Source organism: Lycium barbarum, chromosome 2, assembly GCF_019175385.1.
Source record: "Lycium barbarum isolate Lr01 chromosome 2, ASM1917538v2, whole genome shotgun sequence".
NCBI lineage: Eukaryota > Viridiplantae > Streptophyta > Magnoliopsida > Solanales > Solanaceae > Lycium > Lycium barbarum.
Window position 1 is genome coordinate 2,483,213 of NC_083338.1, and position 25,687 is coordinate 2,508,899.

Genomic DNA, 25,687 nt, shown 5'->3' on the forward strand with positions numbered 1-25,687 from the left:
TTCACATCTTTCTCAAATCTAACAAACTTTAAGAATCAAAACTATTCAAGATTATATTTAACAAATTACTTTCAACTTATCCTTACATAACAAACCATTTTGGTCATCTTACTAATATCTACATGTATTGTATAGTTCAGTTTCTAGGATTTTATAGAATTTTCTTGTAATATTAATTTTTTTCTTTCACATTTTTCCTCAAATCTAACATACATATTTCATTAAAATATTTGACGCATTGAATTATTTTAAACCAAACTTTAATTCTTTCACATTTTTTCTCAAATCTAGCCAACTTTAAGAATCAAAACTGCTCAAGATTATATTGAACAAATTACTCTGAACTTATCCTTAGGCATGACAAACCATTTTTGTCATCTTACTAATATCTACTTGTACTGTATAGTTCAGTTTCTAGGATTTATAAAATTTTCCTAGTCCTATTAATTCTTTTTCTTTCACATTTTCGCACAAATCTAACAAACATATTGTATTAAAATATTTGACGAATAGAATTATATTAAGCCAAATTTTAATTCTTTCACATTTTTTCTCAAATCTAATAAATTTTAAGAATCAAAACTGGTCAAGATTATATTTAACAAATTACTTTCAACTTATTCTTACATGACAAATCATTTTTGTCATCTTACTAATATCTACCTGTACTGTATAGTTCAGTTTCTAGAATTTATAAAATTTTCTTGGTCCTATTAATTTTTTTTCTTTCACATTTTTCCTCAAATCTAACAAACATCTTTCATTAAAATATTTGACGAATAGAGTTATATATATTAAACCAAACTTTAATTGTTTCACATTTTTTTCAAATCTAACAAACTTTAAGAATCAAAACTGCTCAAGATTATATTTAACAAATTACTTTCAACTTATTCTTAGACATAACAAATCATTTTTGTCATCTTACTAATATCAACCTGTACTGTATAGTTCAGTTTCTAGGATTTATAGAATTTTCCTGGTCCTATTAATTTTTTATCTTTCACGTTTTTGCTCAAATCTAACAAACATATTTATTAAAATATTTGACGAATAGATTTATATATATTAAACCGAAATTTAATTCTTTCACATCTTTCTCAAATCTAGCAAACTTTAAGAATCAAAACTATTCAAGATTATATTTAAAAAATTACTTCCAACTTATCGTTACATAACAAAACATTTTTGTCATCTTACTAATATCTACCTGTACTGTATAGTTCAGTTTCTAGGATTTTATAGAATTTTCCTGTAATATTAATTTTTTTCTTTCACATTTTCGCTCAAATCTATCAAACATATTTTATTAAAATATTTGACTAATAGAATTATATTAAACAAAACTTTAATTCTTTCACAATTTTCCTCAAATATAACAAACTTTAAGAATCATAGCCGCTCAAAATTATTTTTAACAAATTACTTTCAACTTATCCTTAGACATAACAAATAATTTTTGTCATCTTACTAATATCTACCTGTACTGTATAGTTCAATTTTTAGGATTTATAAAATTTTCCTGATCCTGTTAATTTTTTTTCTTTCACATTTTCCCTCAAATTTAACAATTATGTTTTATTAAAATATTTGACGAATAGAATTATATTAAACCAAACTTTAAATTCTTTCACATTTTTCGTCAAATCTAACGAACTTTAATAATCAAAACTGCTCAAGATTATATTTAACAAATTACTTTCAACTTATCCTTACATAACAATCATTTTTGTCATCTTACTAGTATGTCTACCTGTACAAACATACATTTAAAAACTCAAACCGCGTAAAGACACATACTATTTTTCTTTTTTAGATTCTTTAGCATTAAAAAATAATAAATAAAAGTGTAAAACTTTAGTGGACATATGAAGAAATCAAACCGTTGAAGTTTTTTTTTTTTTTTTTTTCTACAGAGAGAGAAAAGCTATGGAATCCAACCAAAAAATTCTCTGAAAATTCTTGACTTCAAATCTGTAAGTTTTTTTTTTTTTTTTTTTGAAATTCTCTCTCCAAATATTTGTTATTCAAATCTGTAATTTCCATAGAATATATAATGGTTAATGAGAAGGAAAATTCAAGTGAAAAAAACATAGATCACAAGATAATTGAATTTCAAGAAAAGGGTATTCATTTTCTTGAAAAATCTGTATCAGAAGTGGAAAAGATTGAAACTTTTGGTAGTCAAGAGTTAACTTTAAGTTATCTTTGTGAAAATTCAAAGTTGGGTTTTCAAGAAAAGGTGAATCTTGAAAAAAATCTGTTGAATTCTGTTGAAAAAATGAGTAACTATAAAGGGAAAGAAGTAATGGTATCTGAGGATCTAAATGAGGAAAGTGAAAGATGGGTTGAAAGGGATTTTCTTCAGTTGAATGAGAAGAAAGGGAATTTAGGGTTTCCTAAAAGAGAAGCTGAAAAAAATGAGGAAGAAAACAGAGAAAAGAAGCCAAAGATTGAAACTTTTTTGTCATTAGCTTTGCCTGATGTTTCACTCTCTTTAGCCGGTTCGAATCGGATACAAAATGGTGATCTTCCAGCAAATTTGTGGCCTAGTAGGAGTATAGAACCATCAAATAACAATACAAGGGCTACTTGGTCTAATGATTTTACGGCTAATTCGTTGTCGTGCTCGTTTTCCCACAATCCGAGTTGCTCGATTACTCATAATTCGACAGAGAATTACGATTATTCTGTGGGGAGTCGTAGGACGGGAAGTGATAGGATTTGGAATGCCGGGGAAGGAACTAATGGATCGGTTCATAGTAGGTTTAGGCCAATTGGTGATGGGGGTGTTACATTGTCAAATCATGTTGGTGGAAGTTTTAATAGTATTCATAGGACTACAAGCTCGGATAACAATTCGTTTTTTCCATCCGAGTTGCCTGCGAGACCTAGAATTGATGGTCAGTCAAGAGGCTCGGGAAATTTGAGGCGTTTGGAGAATATAGATGGAGGAGGAGGAAGAACACATAAGGTTACTAGGCCGGAAAGAATTCTTAGAGAAATAGTGTCGGAGTCTATTCCTCTTATGGCTCAGATCGTGCAAGAGCTTCCTGATGAAATGGTTGAATCAACGAAAGTATACTTGAGAAGCCTAATTGCAACGCCTGAAAGGAAAGATGAGTTGATTAGCCTTCAGAACAGACTTGATAGGCGTTCGGATCTTACTAATCAGACTCTCTCAAAGTGTCATAAGATCCAACTCGAACTTTTGGTTGCGATAAAAACGGGTCTCGGCAGCTTCTTATCCCAAAACACCCGCCTTCCAACAGAAGAGTTGGTTGAAGTTTTTTTACTTGAACGGTGTCGAAATGTAAATTGCAAGAGGCTTTTGCCGGTCGAGGACTGCGACTGCAAGATTTGTTCGACGAAGAAAGGATTCTGCAGCGAATGCATGTGTCCAGTGTGTCTGAACTTCGACTGTGCCAGTAATACTTGCAGTTGGGTAGGGTGCGATGCGTGTTCGCATTGGTGCCATGCAGTTTGTGGTATTGGGAGAAATCTTATAAAGCCTGGTCCAAGTTTCAAAGGCCCTTCCGGGACAACGGAGATGCAATTTTACTGTCTCGGATGTGGTCATGCCTCGGAAATGTTTGGCTTCGTTAAAGACGTGTTCATGTCTTGTGCGGAGCAATGGGGTGAGGAAGCCCTGATGAAAGAGCTCGATTGTGTTCGTAAAATCTTTCAAGGGAGTGAAGATCTTAAAGGCAAGGAGTTACATGTTAGGGCTGATAACTTGCGTACGAAGCTAGCTAAAAAGATGATTTCTCCTTCAGATGCCTGCAATTTCATCTTTCAGTTTTTTAGCGGTAAGTATACAACAATTGATTTTATCTGCTAGTTTTTCTTCCCTTTTGGTGGCTATATTCTGTAATTTAGAATGTTGACAGATTGAAAATGCTTAATCTCCATTGTTTATCTATCTTCATAGCTAGGCTTCACGCATAAGGCCTTAACGATGACAATATACGCTTGCTTGTTATTGGAAGAAAAAAAGATTAAGATTGTGAATGAAATGAATAGTTCTGATTTCAACAACAACAACAACAACCCAGTGAAATCCCACATCGTGGGGTCTGGGGAGGGTAGAGTGTACGCAGACCTTACTCCTACCAAGGTAGGACGGCTGTTTCCGAAAGACCCTCGACTCATTGAAAAATATCTGCACAAACCATAGAAGGAAATAAGAAGTTAGAAATAGTAGCTACCCGATTCGTGATATTGCTTTCAATTGAAATGGTTGGAGCCTTCGTTTTTTCTTCTCATTTTCCCTTTGGATCCACGGTTTTGTCCTAAAAAATAGAGACCACTAAGATGTAAACTATATTAAATTTCAAAGCATCCAAAACAAACCTGAAAAACAATACTATCTACACCTCAATCCCAAGCTAGCGGGGCTTGGCTATTTGAATCCTAAGTATCCATTCACTTTATTTGGACTTGCTTCCTCCCAATCTCAATAGTTTGGGCCTCTCTAACACTAAAGATTCTCTATATTTTTTCTTGCATACAATTCTCTAGACGAACTAAAAGAGCTGCTATAAAATACTAGATCTATAGTTCAAACCAAAAAACAAAGGGGTTTTGGAGGTGTTTTTGGGGGTGGGGGGGGGGGGGGGGAGGGGGGGTGTGGACTAAGCTTAATAACAAATAGTTGCTATCACCAATAATGATGTTTTGCTTCTATTGAGTGCTATTTTTCGTTAAGTCTGTCTGGATTCCGAGAGATTGTGGGTCTTCTAAAACAACTCATTTTCATGTAATTTTAGGTCTACTTCGTACCTTTTAGCACCTTTAATCCTCATGCTGTCACACATTCACACCTATGAACCGGTTTGTTTGGACGTCTTAGAAGTCTATGTTGGACCTGACTAAACCATCTTCTATTACCTTTACATCTAGAACAAATATCACTTATGAACAAAGGGCATGTAAAGCAGACCTATCTGTCACAATAATAGAAGATAAGTTGCTTATGCAGTGGGAGGATAAAAATTTGGCACTAAAAAGATTGATAATCAACAATGCAAGGCACTATAGCATCAAGTGTATGAAATACAAAATAAATCCAATTGGGGTTTGGTGACTGGACAACAAGTTTTTAAACTCCATTAGTTGAATATGAAGTGTTAGCAACAACAACAACAAACCCGGTGTGATTCACAAGCGTGGTCTGTGGAGGGTAGGATGTACGCAGACCTTACCCCTACCTTTGTGAGGTAGGGAGGCTGTTTCCGGGTAGACCCTCGGCTCAGAAAAAGTACCTGTCACAGTAATGTCAGAAATGAAAAAGCAAAATAACGAGATACAAAATACTAGTGGCAATAGATGGTAATTCTTTATTTTCAAGTAACTGCATTTTCTGTCTTGCATCTGCTTCTGTCACTGTATATGGAACATTACTGAAATTTTGGCCTCAATTTTAAGAGTTGATGACCGGTTTGCATAATAATTCCATATTACTGTTATATGGCTAAATCCACTTGTAACTTGCCTACAACTTGTAGAAACCTATGGTTTATTGGTAAGTTTATTAAATTGTTCATGATATTATATTTAAAGAATGACCTATTTCCTAGTTGTACTTTGTGATAAATGTTCTGTTTTCCTACTTATAAGCCTGTTGAATATTTTTGATTTTCATATATTGCTCTTTCTTTAACCTTTATGATTCCTTTTTTTTAATTGCTTTTGTTAACCCTATGAATTAAGAAGAATCCGAGAGAAGTGGAAACTCTTTTCCCAGTTCGCCTTAGTTCAGCTTCCACTTCATTTTTCTTTGACACAAAGCAAAACAACAACTATGCTTTGGTCAGAGGTGGCATCAAGATTTGAACTTTATGGGATCTAAATTTTAGGATAGCGACATCAGATGTTTGTAATTGGGTTTTGAATTTAATTTTTGTACATATTTAACTAAAGCTACTGGGTTCGTTCGAACCCATAGCTAGCCTTTCTAGCTTCACCCCTGGCTTTAGTCCCAAACAAGTTGGGTCGGCTCGGCTATATGAATTCCGGTTCTTCATTTAAGCTCATTTCATATCATTATGATATTAAATTTAGATTATCTTTGGTTAACAGGAAGCGATGGCTTGTCAGACTTTTCTTCTTCTAATTTTCCTTCAACGGACTTTAGTAAAAAGAGTGCAGTTACTGATCTTCCTGCATCTACCTCCCTTATTCCCAAATCTGCCTTCTACAACACGAGCTCTTCAAGCGGACGAAAAGATACGGAGCCCGCCGATCATCGTCCGAACGACGTTAACACTTCGTTCGCGCCGGACAAAATGATTGAAGATGAATGGTCCGTGAAACCATCGAAGAAGGACGAACTCGATTGCTTGGAGAGTATTGTACGGATCAAACAAGCAGAGGCACAGATGTTTCAGAGTCGTGCGGATGATGCACGAGGAGAGGCAGGGAGTTTGAGACAGTTGGCTAGGCTGAAGAGCGACAAACTGGAGGAAGAGTATTCTGAAAAACTCAACAAACTGGGCTTGCAGGGCACTGAGGAAAGGAGGAGAAAAAAGTTGGAAGAGCTTAAGACTTTGGAGAATTCGCACTGCGATTACTGCAAGATGAAAATGAGAATGCATATGGAGATTGCAGGCTTGTTAAACAGAATGGAAGCAGCCAAACAGCTATGGGTATAACCTATCTCTTCCTTGGTGCAAGTATTTTACTATGCATGTCTTTTACTTAATTTCATTGATGTGAGTAAATGGTTGGTGAACTATTATAAATCTTTGGAATCCCTTGAGGTGCCGTTTGTTGATACAATGTTTGGTTTCAGTTATTCCTTAGACATTAAACTTAGCATTATTCAATGCAATGTTTGAGTTCAATTTTCTTTTCTTCATAACTGATATCCGCATAAGTTACGTGGGAATTTATGAATTATTTTATTCACGATAGAATGTGGAATAAGAATGTTGGGATTAGCAATACATGGTAAAGCCACAAATGAGAGAATAACCTTTCATTACTAATTCCTGCATTATCAGTCAATGCATTACTAATCCCCAGCATAACTTGCTTCTAAACCAAGCGATCCTTCAAATAGTTGACTAATTTCCTTTTAGTTCTGTGGCTTATTCTTCTTATGGAATGTGTATTGATGTTCACTTTGGGCTTTGGGAAACCATGTGCTATATGAAGATAGCCATGGATATCTTTTTGGCTAAGTCTTATCTTTAGAACAGTTGTAGACTTGATGTTCAGAAGTGTTTTCAAAACCTAAGCTGGTAGAAACAGGTATTGAACATACCATTTAACACTGCCACATCTTGTAGAAGTTTTTATTGTTACATGTAAGTTTTTCCAAAATATTTCTTTTTCCATCCCATTTATGTAATGCACTTTCACTGAGACGGGAGGTGGAGCCAAGATTTGAGTTTATAGGTTCTGGAGTTTATTACATATACATATTCAGTGAATTTCTCAACAAATATACGGGGTTTGGACCAAAGTTACTGTTGCTATCGAACTATACTTCCCATGCTAGCTCCACCCCAGACTACGACAGAGTTTAAGACGGAAAGAAAAACTTTTGAAATTGTGGTCTAAAACAAACTATAGATATTTATGGTTTATAAATCATCTCACTAAAGTTTAAATGAAAAGTTTGAAGTTAAAATTATTTCTAAATATAGAAATGTATCATTTTCTGGGAACGAACTAAAAAGAAAAGCACTTGGAAGTTCTTCCATCTTTTGTCTTTTAAGTTTGTGAAGAATCTTAAAAATGTCAATGGAAACTTTAAGAAATTCACATTCTGATTCTCATCAACTCAATATTATATCCTCTTTTTTCCTCCTTTGTATGGCTGTTTCTGGGAATCAGCTACTCTCTGCATTAGATGCATTTATTAATGATTACATTTATGTGAAGAGAAATATATATGCTAAGGTTTTTTTGAAGAAGATTAGTGATAGTGCCAGCATACATTTTCATATTAACATAATAATGTTTTTGGTTCCAGTAATCAAGATCCTGATTCAGAATTTAAACTTTATAGGTTCGAATACCACTGAACTTACTGACTACTTGAGTTACTGGGTCCGAAATCTAAAATTTGTACATTATTAGTGTATTTTTCAACACAAATACATAGCTTAAGCTAAAGTTTGGATTAACTAGTAGTCCAATTAAACATTGAAACTTGTACGAAAAATGAACCAATTAAACATTGACACTTGTCAAAATTACGACAAGAGTGACTAACCTCCTAATAGACCAATAAAAGTCTTTTGAAATACTTTGTCAACTGATCTTGTCCATGAGATGACTTTGACAAGAGATCAAATTTTTTTTCTTTTATTGAAAATATCCAGACAATAAAAAATACGAAAGAGAGGTCATGGACTTAATATAATCAACTAAGGAAAAAGTCTATTTACATAGCCACTTTAAATACAAGAATTAACACTCGAATACAAAACAAAAAAAAAATGTAATGAAAAAAAGATACAAAACCAAACCAAACATACAAGGACTTAGTAATTCTTTATAGCACACGAGAGAACATAAAAACATTTACAACAAATTTGAATGTTTGACTAATAACCACACCAAGTAGGAGAATAGCGTAAGTCTTCACTAACCACTTTCCGATCCATGAAAAATAGCCACTATTATGGAATTTTAAATTTCACAGGTGAACTCCACGAAAAAATCCTGAAAATTCATCTGAAATTTAAAACTCCATAACAATGGCTATTTATCAATTTTACACCAGAACGGTGACACCAACTGAAATTCCAAAGAGAAGTATCAATAGCCCAATGAAATTAACTATAAGTCCTTCTTCGTTCCTTGTAAGGCTCAAGAATATGAATTTCTGCACCAAGCCTGTCAATGCAACTACAATTGCCATGAAGAAGATGATGATCCCCATTAGGGCATGCCATGGAACCACCCTTGACCTTGTTGACGTTCGCGCCCCGGGGAATAAGAAGGTCAAAAAGGACAATAGCCACTAGCAAAAATAAGAAAAGGTCGTCATGCTGATAGCAAATAGTGATATGATGGATCAGCCACGTATATTGCTATACTAATTGAAAAGTAGAGCATTTAATGATGCTTTACACTTATCAACTTTAAATTCTGAATCTGACTTTGTATATTGTAATAGAACTTTTATGGATGGGGGAGGGTGGAGGTTTCTAACATTGCTTGCTTCCCGCACCCTAACGTTCTATAGGAAAATGTTCAAATATATCCTTAATGTTTGTAACTTGTTTTTATATATATATATCACTCATTTACTTTTCCGCTAATGGGAAACCCCATTAATATCAGTCGTTCATCTAAAATGCACCTCACCTACATAAAATTTTCCACCCTGGAAGACTTGGTCAAGCCATAAAAGGTGTATAGTTGGACCTTTTCATCAATTGTTGGATATATTTGAACCTTTTTATTTCGTCATGGGGATAATGCTTCAAATTATTACTTAGTGTAATATTTTTATAAATCAATTAATAGTTTAGGGGTAAATATAGATCTTTATTTGCCTAGATATTTCCATCATAGCAAATGTCAGAGCCAAGCTGGACAGTCATTGAAGGGACAAACAAATAAGTGGCGCAATTGAAGATGTGACGCTTTGATGGACTGATCAAAAGATAAAGTGATAAACAAAGGACAAATGTAAGACAATTCAAATCTTTCAAAAGCAAATTTGACCATTTTCCCTATTTTTAACCATTATATTTTCTTCTACTTAATATCTCATAGAAAGGGGTAATTTTCTACTAATTTTATGTTGTCGCCTACAATGATAGATAAATCAAAAAAAATTCATTCAACTTATTCTTTTAATTGAAATTTACCTGCAAACCAAAGAGAGTGATGGTGGAAAGGCCAATCCAAGAGTGAAAGGTATACATATGAGGAATTCCAGATTCATCATGATATTTGAAAACAGCATATACACCAATAATTCCAGCCACAAGAGCAATCAAATGAAGAATCATGTGATACAATTTATGGTTCTTGCTTGATGTTGGAGTTGTGGTGTATGCCATTATAGCTGTTCCAAAATTCGAATTTTAGATTGTTAATTCATCAAATGATAGCAGCTAAAAAGGCATGAATGAAACAACTAATAAAAAAGTTTAAATTATATATATAGTCAGTATAAAAAAGATTTGCAATGGGGGTGTACATGGATCAAGTTGGTTCAAATTTTTTAAACATCAAACTAAACCAATTGCGTCGGGTTTTTAAATTTATACACCAAACCAAACCGATAAAATTCGAGCTTTTCAACCTCGAGTTTTCTTGGGTTATTCGATTTTCTCAGATTTTTCAGATTTTTTTCCGGAATAGTCTTGATACAAAACATATAACTTTTACTTTAAATATTTCTTTAGTCCTAGTAAGATACAATTATATAATTAAGGCGTTTCATAAGAAAATAACACAAAATGTGAGAAGAGTGATGACATTGTATTAAAATATTCAATAAAAGATAATAAAATAGGATAAAACAAATATTGCTAATTTATAAGCCATAAAGAAAATGACTATAATCTAATAATACTAAATCATGCTAAAATAAGTACGACTAATAAATATTAATTACATGACAAGAAAAAAAAACTTAAGTCATGTATTTTCACTTTTTAAACCAATTATGTAAAACTAAAGAATAGATATCCAACATTATTGTCATTCCTAGTGATAAATTGAATTTCTTTTATTAATATTAGTGTTGAATTGATTTTGGTTTAAACTTTATATGAGTTACTAACATTCATAGGATATAAAACTTATTGACATTCAAAATTCTAAGTTCAAGCTTGAATAATATGATACTAATAGATTTAAAAAACTACAAAAATATTTAAGAAATATTCATAAATTACATTACAACTAAATATTTTTATGTATAAAATATTTTAAAAATTTGAATCCATGTAATGTTCGGTTAGTTTGGTTCGATTTGACTTTTTTTTTAGCTAAAATCAAACCAAATCAATTATGATCAGTTTTTTTTTTAACACCGAACCAAATAAAACTAAACCACTAGTCAGATTTTTTTCTCAATTTAACTCGATTTATCGATTTGGTGCAGTTTATCGGTTTATTTTGTACACCGCTAATTTACACCATCAATAAGTGAAAGTCCTCTTTTTCCACACTCATATGTGTTTAGTAGTTAAAGAACAAATGGAAAAGTAAAAAAAAAAAATGTTTTCTTCATGAGGAGACTAATTTCTTACCTTCTCCAGCTATTAAGAGAAATCCAATAACCATAAGCAATGGATGAATCTGCAAGTACCAAAATAGACAAATTAATTAGTACAAGAGAAACATAACAAATAAGATTAAAAAAACCAAAAAAATCTTGAAAACTACTCTTACTAGTTTGGCGAAAAAAGATGGACAAGGGAAAATTTTACAAATAGCCACTTTCCTGTCCTTGTAACTCAAAAAAATAGTCATTGCCATGAAGTTTTAAATTAATCAAGTGAAAATCTTAGAAATTATCCTGGAGTTTCAGTTATTGAATTTGAAACTCCATATTAAGTTCCAGAATAGTGGATATTTTTCAAAGACAGACCTAAAAAGTGGCTAGTGAAGCTATTTGTATGACAAGTTACATAACACTATCTTGGAGTTTCAACATTCACAAACATAACTTTAGGAAATTGCCCCAGAGCTTCAGTTGTAAAATTTGGAACTCTTACATTAAATCCCAAACAGTAAATATTTTTAAAGACAGGCCGAAAAATGATCAGTAAACACTATTTCTACGATAAGTTACATTGAAAATCTTGGGTTTGTTGCTTGTTCTGAAAGCAAGGCCTTCTCGAAAGTGCAAAAGCCAGACTAACACAAGTGTTGTGATAGCTATGAACAACAAGTGTGCAAATATTGTCACTGCCAATGGAGATATCACTTGGTAGCTTGAACGACTTCTCTTGTTCACCATTTTTTTCTACAAAAAGAAACTACTTCCCTCAAATACTTTAATTTCAACACAAGGAGGACAAGAAGATGATGAAAGAAGAAGAAGAAGAAGAAGAAGAAGAAGTAGAAGTAGAAGTGTAAATGGATAGTTTTGAAAAAGCTAGCTAAAGGATAAATAGTCAAAGCAAGAAGAAGAGTTCGAAAATTGTTGTTTGCTTACTAGTGACTGCCAAGTTTACTAAGAAAATATTAGTATACATATAGGGGATATTTTTTACTTTATATTTTTTCATTTTCCTTTTTTAGTTCTATGTTTTTGTTACTTTGTTGAGACAAAAGGAGGTCTAACAACTTCTCTATCTGTGTTGTTTTACGTGATACATTTTTTAATAATAATGTATTAAAAAAAGAATGATATTTGTTTTTTATTTAAAAATAAAAAACATGATCATATGATCGTTTATTGCATGGTTTAATTTTATACCATAAGTTTTAAAAGTCTGTCTTTTTTTTTTTTAAATTTCGTGCCCAATCAAATTAACCGGCATGATAATCAAAAGCTACCAATGAATAAGTTAAAGCGTTTGGGAGAACTTTCTAAATAGAGAAGTTTGGTAAAAATTTCCTTATATTCGGTGTTTATATCACGCTCATGAATACGTAATTACTTAATCATATATAGTTAATTACACGAGCACCTAATCATGATATATTAGTAATTAATAAGCATGTGATTTGGGGTAAACACCACATAAGGTACTTTTTATCATCAATCGTTGCCCTTACGGATTGGCAAAGTTTGTGGTTAATGATAAATAAAGAACATCGAATACGCTAATTAGTTGCTAACGTTTCGTAGGGGGTATGATTTATATATGTAGTTTATAACAATGTCTATACTTGTCAGTATGCTTTAACTTGTATATGTTAGAACTTGTTAAACATTGAAAGATGCTTTTTGTGAAGTTGATGTGGACAAAATAAAGGGAATAAAGAAGAGATAAGTTTGCTAATATTATATTAAGATAAAAAAAGAGACTCGAATGATCAAATTTTCAAAGATGGGACCAAATTATGGACCCTTGTTTGCATTTTTGATAGGACATGTTACCCCCTTTTTACGCCTTACAATAAGGTCCTTATCAAAGAAGTACTTACTAAATACAACTGGATGATTCTAGGTCGACACATGAAGCTTCTGCTTTGCATAAACCAAAAAATTAGGTGATTTGACAAGTTAAATGAATACAATACAACCAAAGTTCCTCAAAATATGTCAAATTAGTATTTGTTGTTGTTTCTTTTTGTTGGGGATAAATTTGGTGGATATTAACATTGTTAGCCAGACGGCTAAGTAAATGCGATAATCGCTTCTAACTGTTGTTGGTGTATACTCACATTAGTATTTGTTGTTGTTTCTTTTTGTTGGGGTTAAATTTGGGGATCTTAACATTGTTAGCCAGACGACTAAATAAATGCGATAATAGCTTCTAACTGTTGTTGGTGTATACTCATTGTATATAATATATACGCATTGATTATACTTAAAACAATTCGCTGGTTGTCTTTTTTTGGAACAACTATTTAATTAATGATTTTTTTTTATTTGCAACTTATGAATCTTTTAGACCACGTTTCAACATTGTAAGTTATTGCAAACGTTATATATTTTGTCTAGAAGGTTGAATAATATATGAACAATTAGATTTGACTCAAACATTGTTCGGAAGGTAATATTTAAAGAGCTATGCTTACACAACTTTAAAAAATTGGGATAAAATTTAAAGAGATCTTTACACAAATAACTGGTTGGATTTATTTGTTTATTTTTCTAGGTCGACACGGCGACACATATAGATTATGCATATATTATACATTTATCGGCTATTTATAGTTTAAGCAGTTGGATTGGCGGCTATTTTGATAATCCTTCAAATTTAAATGGTGGCATAAAATAGATTATTTGCATAAATTATTAGTCGATTATACTAACTAAATTTGTAAAAAAAAAAAAATGTGATTATTTTTATTTAAACTTTATTGGATTGTATTGTATTGTAGTCTAAAAGTCATTCAATTTACCAGTCACAATAATGTTAAAGACCTCTAAACGAGTAAAGGTGGACCCAACGAACAATTGTGCACGATTTGGCAACAAGCAAAGTGAACATGTTTTCACAAACAAAAAGAAAAACAAAAGACAAGTTTAACATATTAGAGAGAAACTTTAGATACATGCAAGTATCTGTCGAGCATACTACCAGACATATAAACATAGTTATTGAAATTAGATTTCCGAAGAGTAAACTTTTATGTGCTTCGAACAGTCGATATATTTTGTTAATTTACTAGACTACAAGAAGTAAAATGAAAGTGAGTTGGGCCGAATACTTCTTTTTTTGGTTGCCATCGCCCATCAGGCATTCAGTATCCACTTTAGGGTCCTCATTAATTCAGATTCATGCGGTATAACATAATTAAAGAAAGAAACATCTCATATCAATATCAAAGAAAAATCTATTCACTTGGCTCGACCCAGTACCTTAATTAAGGATGGAGAGAATCTATACATTCCACCACCACCCTAAATGATATTGCGCCAAAGAACAATTTATGTTTTGAAATGAAGACAAAAGGTGACATTTGTTTTTGGAATATCATACGTAATTAATTTGAATATATTAATTGTTTCTTTATTTTCCGGTTGCCCGTAAGAGACCAAAAAATAAATAAATTTGGGCAATAGAATTTCTCAGTATATATTGATGTCATCATGATGCTTTGCTGTTATAAGCACTACATAAAAGAGGTTCAATATTGAAATTAAAAAGAAAAATAAATTAAGCAGAATGGCACAAGCCACAAAGTCTAAAATAGTTGCAACGTGGAACTCTTTAACCCAAGATTTGTGGTTTTGGTTAACTAGTTAATTTACTTTTAGTATATTATAAATAAATACTTGAAATGTTTATTTCTAGGCCGCTTGGACTCTCTTTATCCTATACTTAGATAATCACGTAAAGCATGACAAGTGACAATTACTTTATAATATAATCACATGATTTGGCTTTATTTACCAAGAAGATTTGTTTCGAGCCTATATCTCATTGTAACAACCATTTGGGGCTATATGAGCAATAGGACATAAGCAAGTGTTATTTGAATTTAGTTGATTTTAAAAAAGAGACAACTTCATCATCAATAATGCTATGACCCAGTTTGATAGATGAAAATCTTTTATGAGATATTTTACACACAGATTTTTTTTGAGGGAACATGTTCAAACCTCGAATATTCAAGAATTTGTTTGTTCTAGTTGATGCTTTGAATGTCGATCATTTTGGCTATTTTCTCGAATATAGGGCCGTGCTGTGCTGTGTTGTTAGGACTCATATTTTAAGGATAGCCGATGGCGGCGGAGTCAAGATTTCACTAAGGAATTTAAAAATATAAAATAATAAATAAATGAAAAGGTTAATAGGGTTTAACATCTAACATATACATAAAAAAATAAGTTTTAACTGTTAGGATTTACTCTTAATTTCTAATCTTATTGGAATTTTACCATAATTGTATTTTACTTCAAAAAGATTTTCTTTATGGAAAAGGATTCTACCATATATATTCTTTTCTTGAAGGATAAGTTTTGGACTCCTATAAATAGGAGAACCTTTCTTTTCATGAATAACACAATATTATCCACAATGTTAATCGTATAGAGAAATTTGTTTAGGGGAATTTTTTATCTCAATAGATTTTATGTTTTTTTATATTAGGTTTTTAGTATGCAGGTAACTTGATCAAATCATATTATAATATTATGTCTTTTTAGTATATTTTTTCATCGTCGTTTAAGGTTTGTAATCACTGATTATTTCGATCCCGACATTAACTTTGTATATACAAGGCAATTCTCGCCGAAGGGGTGCCATTGCCTGTCTCCGCCCCTGATAGCCGAAATTTATAAAATTCTTAGTTGTTTAGCTGCTCATAATCAATATCAGACATGTAGGTGTTGAAATCGGGGGACAGTAATTGAAAATTCAAATCAGGTCAGAAGTTGGGTTCTGCCAAAGTCAAACTTAAAACCTTTGAAGATCTTATATCTGAATTTAAGCTCTAACTTCAGATTCAAAAGTCTGAATTTTGAAATATAAGTTATCAAACTTCAGACTTTTCGGGTATAAATTTGGTTTTGATAGACTAGGAAGAAGAAGATGAAGTAGTATTAATAACAGGTTCAATTTAAAGTTTGTCAAAACTGGCTAACTTGCTAAACATTTTGAAAAACTCGATATGTTTTAAATATATGTGCTAAAAACGGCTAATCAATGTCAGTTTTATGTAGATGGAACCTTCCATGGTTCAAAGTTGCTGATACTAGGATTGAACTTGAGAGATCAATTGAAACAACTGATTAGGTTGAGGTAAGAAATAGAAAAAGAAGTAATTGCACGGGAAATGACCTAATAATACTACTTACTATATTACAAAAATATAAGAGTATTTTTTCTTATTTACAAAACGTACCAGTAAATTTACAAAGCATAACGGATTGAGTTTTCAACATACCCACAATTTTGGGCTTAACTTAAGGAAGAGAAAAACTTATTTATGAGCCCCACGATTTTTGGTACCTGATTTCAGTTTTTTTCTTCATCAAAACTTCTTTTTTTATTTCAAAAGTTTTTCTCTCTACACTATTGTTTTAAGGTGTGATTTTCATTAATATTTCCATCCCTCACTTAACTTCAACCACAAATTCATCTTCATTAACCCACAAATTTCCTGGTGTATGAACTTTACCTATGATTTAATTCTCATTCTAGGTATTTTTAAGAAGTTGAAAACTAAAGAATTAAGTTTTTTTTAAAAAAAAAAAAAACTTCATTTGTCTTGAAAATGTTAAAGTTGATACGTGTATGAAATCTGATTTGAATCAATTAAAGAATTTATTATACATATATACTTTCTCATAATCTGTACATTCTTTGATAAGATTTTATACTATTTATATGTACTTTATCATAATTAAAATATACTTACAACTTTTATACATATTTCATACGTAAAAATTATAACAAATTTATACAGTTATACATACTGCATTGAAAAATTTATACATATTTATTATCTGATGTATAAACTTTGTATGGAATCCGGTTTGTATCAATTACAGATTTATTATACATACTTTCTCATAATTTATACATACTTTGATCAGATTTTATATAATTTATATGTACTTTATCATAATCAAAATATACATATCACTTTTATACATATTTCATACATACAAATTATAATGAATTTATACAATTATTCGCATACAAAATTTATACATATTTATTTTCTGATGTATGACAAAACAATGAGAGAGATAAAACCACGTACGATATCCAACCATCTACCTTGCTTGAACTGCTTTCTTTGAGTTGCAAGAAATTCTAACTATATTTGCTAATCATTTAATAGATGAACTATCATTTGAATAGATGGGCTCTCAACACGATCCTTTAATTTGTAACTTAATGAGAGAACTACTGATTAAAATGGACTTTTTAAGCAATAGTTGAAGAAAATTAGGGAATAATATCTCTTAATTTTGAATGAGGAGAGAAAAATGGCAAAAAATTGCGCGGATTGCCCTTCTTTGGAGGTGGTCTTTAAATGTTGCCTCTCATATTTGTTGGTCTTTAAGTTTTGCCCTTCGCTTGAAAAGGTGGGAGAATATTGAGGTTTGGGTTCGAACCCCGTTCAGGCATAAAATTAAAAAATATTTTCGCAATGCAAGGCTTGGGGGCGGCAAGGCAAGGCTTGGGCGCGTGTATGCCGGATCCGGCATACACTTCTTAAGGAATAACTAAAGTTATGCCGAACCGAGTATACTTACGCCTTATGGGGCAAACTTTTAGTTAAGGCATAACTAAAAGTCTGCCCCATAAGGCAGAACTTTTCCTTAAGGCATAGTTTAGTTATGCCTTATGGGGCAGACTTTTAGTTAAGGTATAACTAAAAGTATGTCCCATAAGGCAAAAATTTTCCTCAAGACATAAACTTTTCCTTATAAGGCAAACTTTTAGTTATGTCTTAAGCAAAAACTCCGCCTTATGGGGCATACTTTTAGTTATGCTTTATGGGGCAGACTTTTAGTTAATGCATAACTAAAAGTATGCCCATAAGGTGGAACTTTTCCTTAAGGCATAAACTTTGCCTTATAAGACGGAACTTATAGTTATGACGGGTCCGGCATAACTTTAGTTATTCCTTAAGAAGAGTATGTCGGATCCAGCATACGCGCACCCAAGCCTTGCATTGTGATTTTTTTATTTTATTTTATGCCTGAGCGGGGGTTCGAACCTAGAACCTCATGATTTCTACGCGAAGCTGAGGGTTGTAACTCGAAGGGCAAAAATTAAAGACCAGGAATTTGAGGGGCAACAAATAAAGACCACCCCAAAAGAAGGGCAATCCTGCGAATTGCCCAAAAAGTGGATGAAATAACGAAGAAAAATTTGGAGAAAATCATGGAACAATATCTCTAAATTTTGAATGGGGAGAGATAAGTGGATAAAATAAGGGATGCAATTTCCTTAAGTTGTTTACTGGGTTTTATTTGCTTCTTTTAATATACCTAATTTGTATAGATTTTGTAAGAAATTTATTGATATATTTTGTAAACTGAAAAGTATCGTCATGTTCTGTAAATACACCCTCTTACTATGTACATATACGTTTTTTGCCTTACCTTTAAATGGAATGGTCTTTAATTTTTCTTTAATTTTTGCCGTTCAAAATCGAAATTCTGCCTAGCGGGGCATAAGTTCTTTAAGAGTGCTGAAATAACTTATAAATATAAATATTATGATGCGTAAATTAAAGACTAATCCATTTGAAGGACAAAAATTAAAAACCAGCACAAAATAGGGACAAAAGTGCAAATGGCCCAAAAAAGAAAGGGAAACTTACATGAATAACGGTCTTTTAAGAGCAATTAATCAGCCGTAAAAAATATGTAAGAAAAATAATGAGGTTGGCTAGGTTTGAACTTGGGCAAGCAAGGGCAGAACACACACCCAATAACCACACCAGTCATAGCCGCTTGATGTATTTTGGTATAACTGTGAATGCTAATTTACAAAATCACTGTAGCTACTAAATATAAATAAATTAAAAGATAATTATTATCAATAATTATCTTTTAGAAATAGTCATGCCAAGTAATTATTCCAAAAGAACAGGATTTGGGCCTTGAACAACAGACTTTTGGGCCTAGACATGGGCTGAAGCCCTGGTTGATCTTTCAAACTGTCATGAGTAATGACAAATGTTCGAAGAATGAGGGCAAGAATAAGTGACGTGAGCTTTTACGTGGCAATTGTGCCACACTGCCACGTAAGAAAATCAGCAAATCGATAATTCGAGTTAAATCAGGAAAACAATTGAGTAGCGGTTTGGTTTGACTTGCTTTGGTATTTAAAAAACAAAAAATCTGATCATAATTAGTTTGATTTGGTTTTAATAAAAAAAAAGTCAAACCGAACCAAACTAACCTAATATTATATGTATACAATTTTTACAAATATTTTATACATAAGAATATTTATTTGTAATGTAATTTATATATATTTCTTAGACTTTTTCTTAGTTTTTTTCTTTTAATATATTATTTCAAGCTCGGACTTAGAATTTCAAGCTCATACATGTTAGTAACTTAAATAAAGTTCAAATCAAGATCAAATCAAAACTAATGCTAACAAAAGAAATTCAATTCTAACACTAGGAATGACAATAATGTTGGATATCTATTTCTTAGTTTTGTATTGGTTTAGTAGTGAAAATACATGACTTAATTTTATTTTTTCTTTGACATTTAGTCATGTAATTAATACTTAGTACCCACACTTATATTAGCATGACTTACCACTTTTAGATTATGATCATTTTCATATATTAGTATGACTTACCACTTTTAGATTATGATCATTTTCATATATTAGCTTGACTTACCATTTTTAGATTATGATCATTTTCATATATTAGCTTGACTTACCACTTTTAGATTATGATCATTTTCACTATGACTTATTAATTAGGCAATATTTATTTTATGCGATGTCATTATTTATTTATTTTTGTTAAATGTTTTAGTACAATGTCATCACTCGTTTCACATTTTGTATTATTTTCTTAATACGTACCTTAGTAGATAGTTGTATTTTACTAGGACTAAAGAAAATATTTGAAACATAAGTTATATGTTATGTATGAAGACTTTATCGGAAAAAACCCGAGAAAAACCGAAGTTGAAAAACTCGACTTTGTTAGTTTGGTTTGATTTATATATTTAAAAACCCGATATAATTGGTTTGATTTGATATTTGAGAAACCCGAACCAATCGGGTCTACTCACACCCCTAGTGCCATGGATACAAAGAATCTATATATAGTATAAAGGTAGGCAATAGAAAAGTGATGTGACACCTCTCTAAGGCCAAAAATCCTATTTTTTTTTTTTTTTGACATTTTTCTCTCATTTTCTCTATTTATATGCTATGTTACAAAACCAAAAGCCACTCTTTTAAGTGTGCACATTGAATTCTCTATAACACTTTGCCAGTTTTCTTTCTTTGCTTTTTGTCTAATTTTATTGATAATAACTCTTGGTAATTTAATGTACATCACTAACGGTAAAATCAATATTAATGACAATGAAAAATTGTAAAGGCAATAAAGAATTAACTTAAATGAGGGATAGTGAAAAGTCATGGCAACGATTGGAGTCCTCTTCACAGTGATAAAGACATCTTCTTATAAATTCAATCCTCCTCTCAATCCTTAGCATTCTTTTGTTGCAAATTTGTCTCTTTCAATTTCCCTTTTTTTAAAAAAGTTTTTTTTTTTTTTTTTTTTTTTTGTAATTTGAATTTGCACTATGTGATACATACTTTGTCCCTGTATAAATGTGTATGTTTTTCTGATTTTTTTTATGGGAGTAACAATGTTCAGATGTTTGGTTTTCTTAAAAGCTTCAATTAGGCCTATTTTGGCCTTTCTAATGTTGAATGTAATGTTTCTTTGAGAGCAATACCCGAACTTAGATACTTATTTGTATGTCTAATTTGAGAATGTTATTGCAGGGCCTGTTTCAGAGAGTGCAACACCCACAAAGGTAGAAATTCATAGGTATATTACATATCTATTATATACTCTCAAAAAATTGTGCATTTTTGTATCCACTGATATGCATGATTTGTTAAGTTTGTGAAACTTTTAGTGCATTTTAATTGAGAAGTTATTTGTATGTATTCTAAAAATGCACTTTGTAGTTTCTATATTTTGATTTCAAATTCGAGGTGATGGGTATATATAACTGAGTTCATCTTCATGATATTACTTTCGGTGTAATATTTTCGTTATCTTGATGTATTTATCAAGAAAAAATGAATAATATTCATGCATCCTAATTGAAAGTATACAATACATTTCATTAATTTTTTGTAAAATCTGAAATTATATTATGAAATAAGAGTATTATTTGTACTTGTAGAATTTTTTGGAGGAATATATATTTTTTTTAAAAAAGGCTTGATTGAGGATATGTTTTTTTAAAAATGGCCTAAATAGAGCGTGATGCAAATTAATGACTTTTACTTCTTTCTTATCATTTTAGAAGCAATGAGTTAGGTAGTTTGCTTTAAAATAGGGAAAGTCTAATGAATAACCTATTTTTAAAATAAGAAATTCCCTTATTATTTGGTATTGGAAATTTGGAATATTTTGTATTCCTGAAATTAAGATTATACTATAAAATATAAATATATTAATTACACACATAGATAACTAAATTATGTGTGGAACGTATGTTTAAAAAGTTTCAAAAGTGGTATTTTCTCAATTTCTATTTAGTAAGAGTTATATTTCTCTCATTTTCCCTTTTATCTTAGACCTTATTTTGCTAAATACAAAAGAAAAGAAAGAAAAGGATGGTACAAAAAATTTGTAAGAATATAAAACTAAACCTTATGTTGTACTTAATTTATTATTCATGCACTAATATTATATAATAGGATTACAAAAATATTACAATCATATATATATATATAAAAGCAGGACAAAGGCCTGCTGACGTGGCCCAATACAAATGCATTTATCTTTTTTTTACAATTTTTTGGATTTTTACCCTAGCTTTTCACAAAGATTTTTTTTTTAAAGAAACCGCTTCGGCATTCCATACGGAAATGACACCGCTTAAAAATATCAACTGCTTCTTACCATTAGTTATTCTTAATTCACTCTATTCTCCCCGCTCTCTCTCTCTGTGTATGTATCTTTCTTCTCTTCTTTTACAATCTAATGTTCACTTCCATCACAGTTTGATCAATTTCTTTAATTTCCCTTGCTAATAACATCTACTTTCTACCCTCACTGCCATCTTCATTTACCATGTTACACTTACTTCAGCTTTGGATTTTTACATCAGTTCGTCTTTTATTCCTCCGTCGTTGTTACCTACATTACTGCAGAACTGGATAACAGACTACTTACAAGTTCATTCTGAGAAAAGAAAAAGACCAAAACGACATGCTTCTTTTTGACGCCCATGAAGTGTTCGCAGAAATGCCCTAACAAAGAGACATCCCCCACAGCTTGCGGAAATGACTCGAATTCTAAGTCGGAAAACCAATAATGTTGCAGGTGATGCAGAGCAACAAAAAAAAAAGAAATGCCCGACAAGATCTGTTGGTACATCCGCAGTGTGGAATTGAATCCACACAAATTTCATAGTGATCAATATAAATAAATTCAACAATCAATAGGTTATAAACAGAATCTCAGTGCTAAGCCGAATCATAAACCCATAAATATATTAGGTAAATTTGTTTATTACAGACGACTATTCATTGGAAAACAGAACCTCCTCCTATAATAACTCAATGATTGTTGTTCTTGCAATATGCCGAAAAAAATTAAGCTTCAGTGACTATAAATATTGATTATAGTTTAGCGGTATGGAGTTTAGAGTGAATCACATTTTTATCTTTCGGTAAAGTTTTATTTCTTCTGCTTATATAGAACTCATTATTATATTATATATAAAGGCAGGACATAGCCCCGCATACGTAGCATGCTTCAATGATCAGGATTCCTATTTATCAATTTCCTCCCTTTTTATTTATTTAGGGCAAAGGGGCAAATATACCCCTCAACTATAGGATATGGAGCAAATATACCCTCCGTTAAAAAAAAGGAGGATTTATGCCCTCGCCGTTAATGAAAAGGGGCATATATACCCCTTAACTATAGGATATGGAGCAAATATACCCCTCGTTATAAAATTGGTGCAAATATACCTCTGTCGTTTTAAAATGGTGCAAATATACCCCTGTCGTTTTAAAATGGTGCAAATATGCCCTTTTCACTAACAATTTTTTTTTTAAAAAATTAGGTTATTTTTTAATTAAAAAATATCACGTGACTTTATAAAAAAGTCTACCCATTTTTTTGTGTAGACATACTTTTCTAAGGCCACATAGTAATTTTGTTTTTGATAGGTGGGGTCTGTTCGTTTAAAAAACATATCTCCGTGACTTTAAAAAAAATAAGTCTACCCATTTTTTTAAAAAAATAAGTCTACCCTTTTCACTGACGGATTTTAAAAAAAATATTTAGGCTATTTTTTAATTAAAAAATATCACCTGACTTTAAAAAAAAGTCTACCCATTTTTTTGTGTAGACATACTTTTCTAAGGCCACATAGTAAAATAATTTTTGATGGGTAAGGTCTGGTTCTTTTAAAAAAATGGGTAAACTTATTTTTTTAAAGTCACGGAGATATTTTTTTTAAACGAACAGACCCCACCTATCAAAAGAAAAAATTACTATGTGGCCTTAGAAAAGTATGTCTACACAAAAAAATGGGTAGACTTTTTTTTTAAAGTCACGTGATATTTTTTAATTAAAAAATAACCTAAATTTTTTTTTAAAAATCTGTTAGTGAAAAGGGCATATTTGCACCATTTTAAAACGACAGGGGTATATTTGCACCATTTTAAAACGACAGGGGTATATTTGCACCAATTTTATAACGAGGGGTATATTTGCTCCATATCCTATAGTTAAGGGGTATATATGCCCCTTTTCATTAACGGCGAGGGCATAAATCCTCCTTTTTTTTAACAGAGGGTATATTTGCTCCATATCCTATAGTTGAGGGGTATATTTGCCCCTTTGCCCTTTATTTTATTATAACTAATACTCAAAACGTTTCTTTTATTAGTGCTTTCCCCTGAAAGGGTCCTTTCGATTTGTTTTCCCTTAAAATCATCTTTCCTAAACCATTTTACATTAAGAAAAACTAATGGACATCGTACCAAAACCTCTTAAATACTGCTACCCTTTTCATTGTGGCTACTTGTATTCCTTCAAGTTGAGCAAGGGTAAGAGAAGTGGATATTCAGAGAAGGAAGAATTAAAAATCAGTATTCATCATGACAATATTAATGAACTTACTGACATTAAAATTGAGGATTCACAGGATGGTGATGAGATCAAGCTCAATGAGTATCAATAACATCGGTTTCCGGCGCTGATAATGCCATCAAGTCACCCACGAAGTCGAAATCCAGTCCACTGAAAGTCTTCCGGCAACCGAACGCTTCAACATTGGTTCACAAACGGATGAGTTTTCGGTCTTTTACTTTCTTATTTTTTTCTATTTTAGTGTATTTTCTAATGTTTAAGGAATTACAAGGCAGAATTGTATGAAGTCAAGGAAGTAAATAACTAAGACAGTTTGAAGGCAGTAATGTTTGGAGTAGTCATGGAAGTAAATAACAAAGACAGTTTGAAGGCAGTATTGTTTGAAGGAGTCAAGGAAGTAAATTTTGTTCTGTGAGTATTAAACACTAATTGGCACTACTGTCTTATAAGAAGTGAAAATTGCAATTGTACTTTCAAGTTGAGTACATGCATTGTATATGTCTTCTACTTCTCTATTTCATTTTATTTTGAATCCAATTTTACTACTCCGATATAGTTTTGGTACGTTGTGTGTTAGCAGAACACTTTCATACTTTGAAAATGAAGTCGCTCTTTGTGAAGCACAAATGGAAAACTGGAAACCAAACTTGACAATTGTGGAGTCGAAAGAGCGGCACTATTCACAAGAGTATGGTTATTATAAGGTAAGTTTATTTGTGTGTTGAATAATAGTGTTGTATTGAGGACTTCATTTTCTACTCCAAGGATGGGATGCTGTTATAAAATTTAGTATATTATGAGCGGTTATAAGGACATCTTAACCATCAAGATATGAATTAATACATTAAGAAAAACTCTAACTAATGATAATAATACTAATCAATGTAATTTCTTATAATAATCTTTGTATTTAAAGGTTAAAACCAGTCTTCCCTGGAACGTCCATTACATTATGAACTTTGACATGGATTGTCACATCCGTTCAATGGACCTTAGGTTGAATGATTAAGAACGTTAACAAATGGTGTTGTATTAAGATGTTAGGGACCCTTACCAGTGGCGGAGCCAGGATTTTCATCCAGGGGGTTCAAAAATTCTAAAAGGTAAATACACGAAGAAGTCAGGGGGTTCAACATCTACTATATATACATAACAAAATAATTTTAACTTTAAAAATACACTGTAATTTTTCGCCGAGGGGGTTCGGATGAACCCCCAGGAGCCAATGTGGCTCCGCCCCTGACCCTTACTTTCACATAAGGCCTTGACAAACCATCATTTACAT

General features: G+C 31.7%; 2 protein-coding genes across 2 annotated transcripts; one reads left to right on the forward strand and one right to left on the reverse strand.

The window, feature by feature from the left end:
* The first annotated feature begins 1,907 nt into the window (after positions 1-1,907).
* On the forward strand, positions 1,908-6,862 carry LOC132625842 (protein OBERON 3). Its single transcript, XM_060340435.1, has 2 exons — positions 1,908-3,809; positions 6,082-6,862. The coding sequence occupies exons 1-2, from the start codon at positions 2,057-2,059 to the stop codon at positions 6,651-6,653; spliced, it is 2,325 nt and encodes a 774-aa protein (XP_060196418.1). The 5' UTR covers positions 1,908-2,056; the 3' UTR covers positions 6,654-6,862.
* Positions 6,863-8,371: 1,509 nt separating this feature from the next.
* On the reverse strand, positions 8,372-12,162 carry LOC132625843 (ascorbate-specific transmembrane electron transporter 2-like). The gene is made up of 4 exons (XM_060340436.1): positions 11,774-12,162; positions 11,229-11,277; positions 9,834-10,033; positions 8,372-8,977 (listed from the first exon to the last, which is right to left on the reverse strand). Exons 1-4 carry the CDS (start codon positions 11,939-11,941, stop codon positions 8,729-8,731), a joined length of 666 nt encoding a protein of 221 aa, XP_060196419.1. The 5' UTR covers positions 11,942-12,162; the 3' UTR covers positions 8,372-8,728.
* Positions 12,163-25,687: the final 13,525 nt, after the last annotated feature.

Coding starts and splice junctions, on each gene's coding strand:
- LOC132625842 (XM_060340435.1), top strand. CDS start 2,057: ATGGTTAATGAGAAGGAAAATTCAAGTGAAAAAAACATAGATCACAAG. Junction 3,810..6,081: donor CATCTTTCAGTTTTTTAGCG/GTAAGTATACAA, acceptor TTTGGTTAACAG/GAAGCGATGGCTTGTCAGAC.
- LOC132625843 (XM_060340436.1), bottom strand. CDS start 11,941: ATGGTGAACAAGAGAAGTCGTTCAAGCTACCAAGTGATATCTCCATTG. Junction 11,278..11,773: donor ACAAACCCAAGATTTTCAAT/GTAACTTATCGT, acceptor TGGTACTTGCAG/ATTCATCCATTGCTTATGGT. Junction 10,034..11,228: donor TCTCTTAATAGCTGGAGAAG/GTAAGAAATTAG, acceptor ATTTTGGAACAG/CTATAATGGCATACACCACA.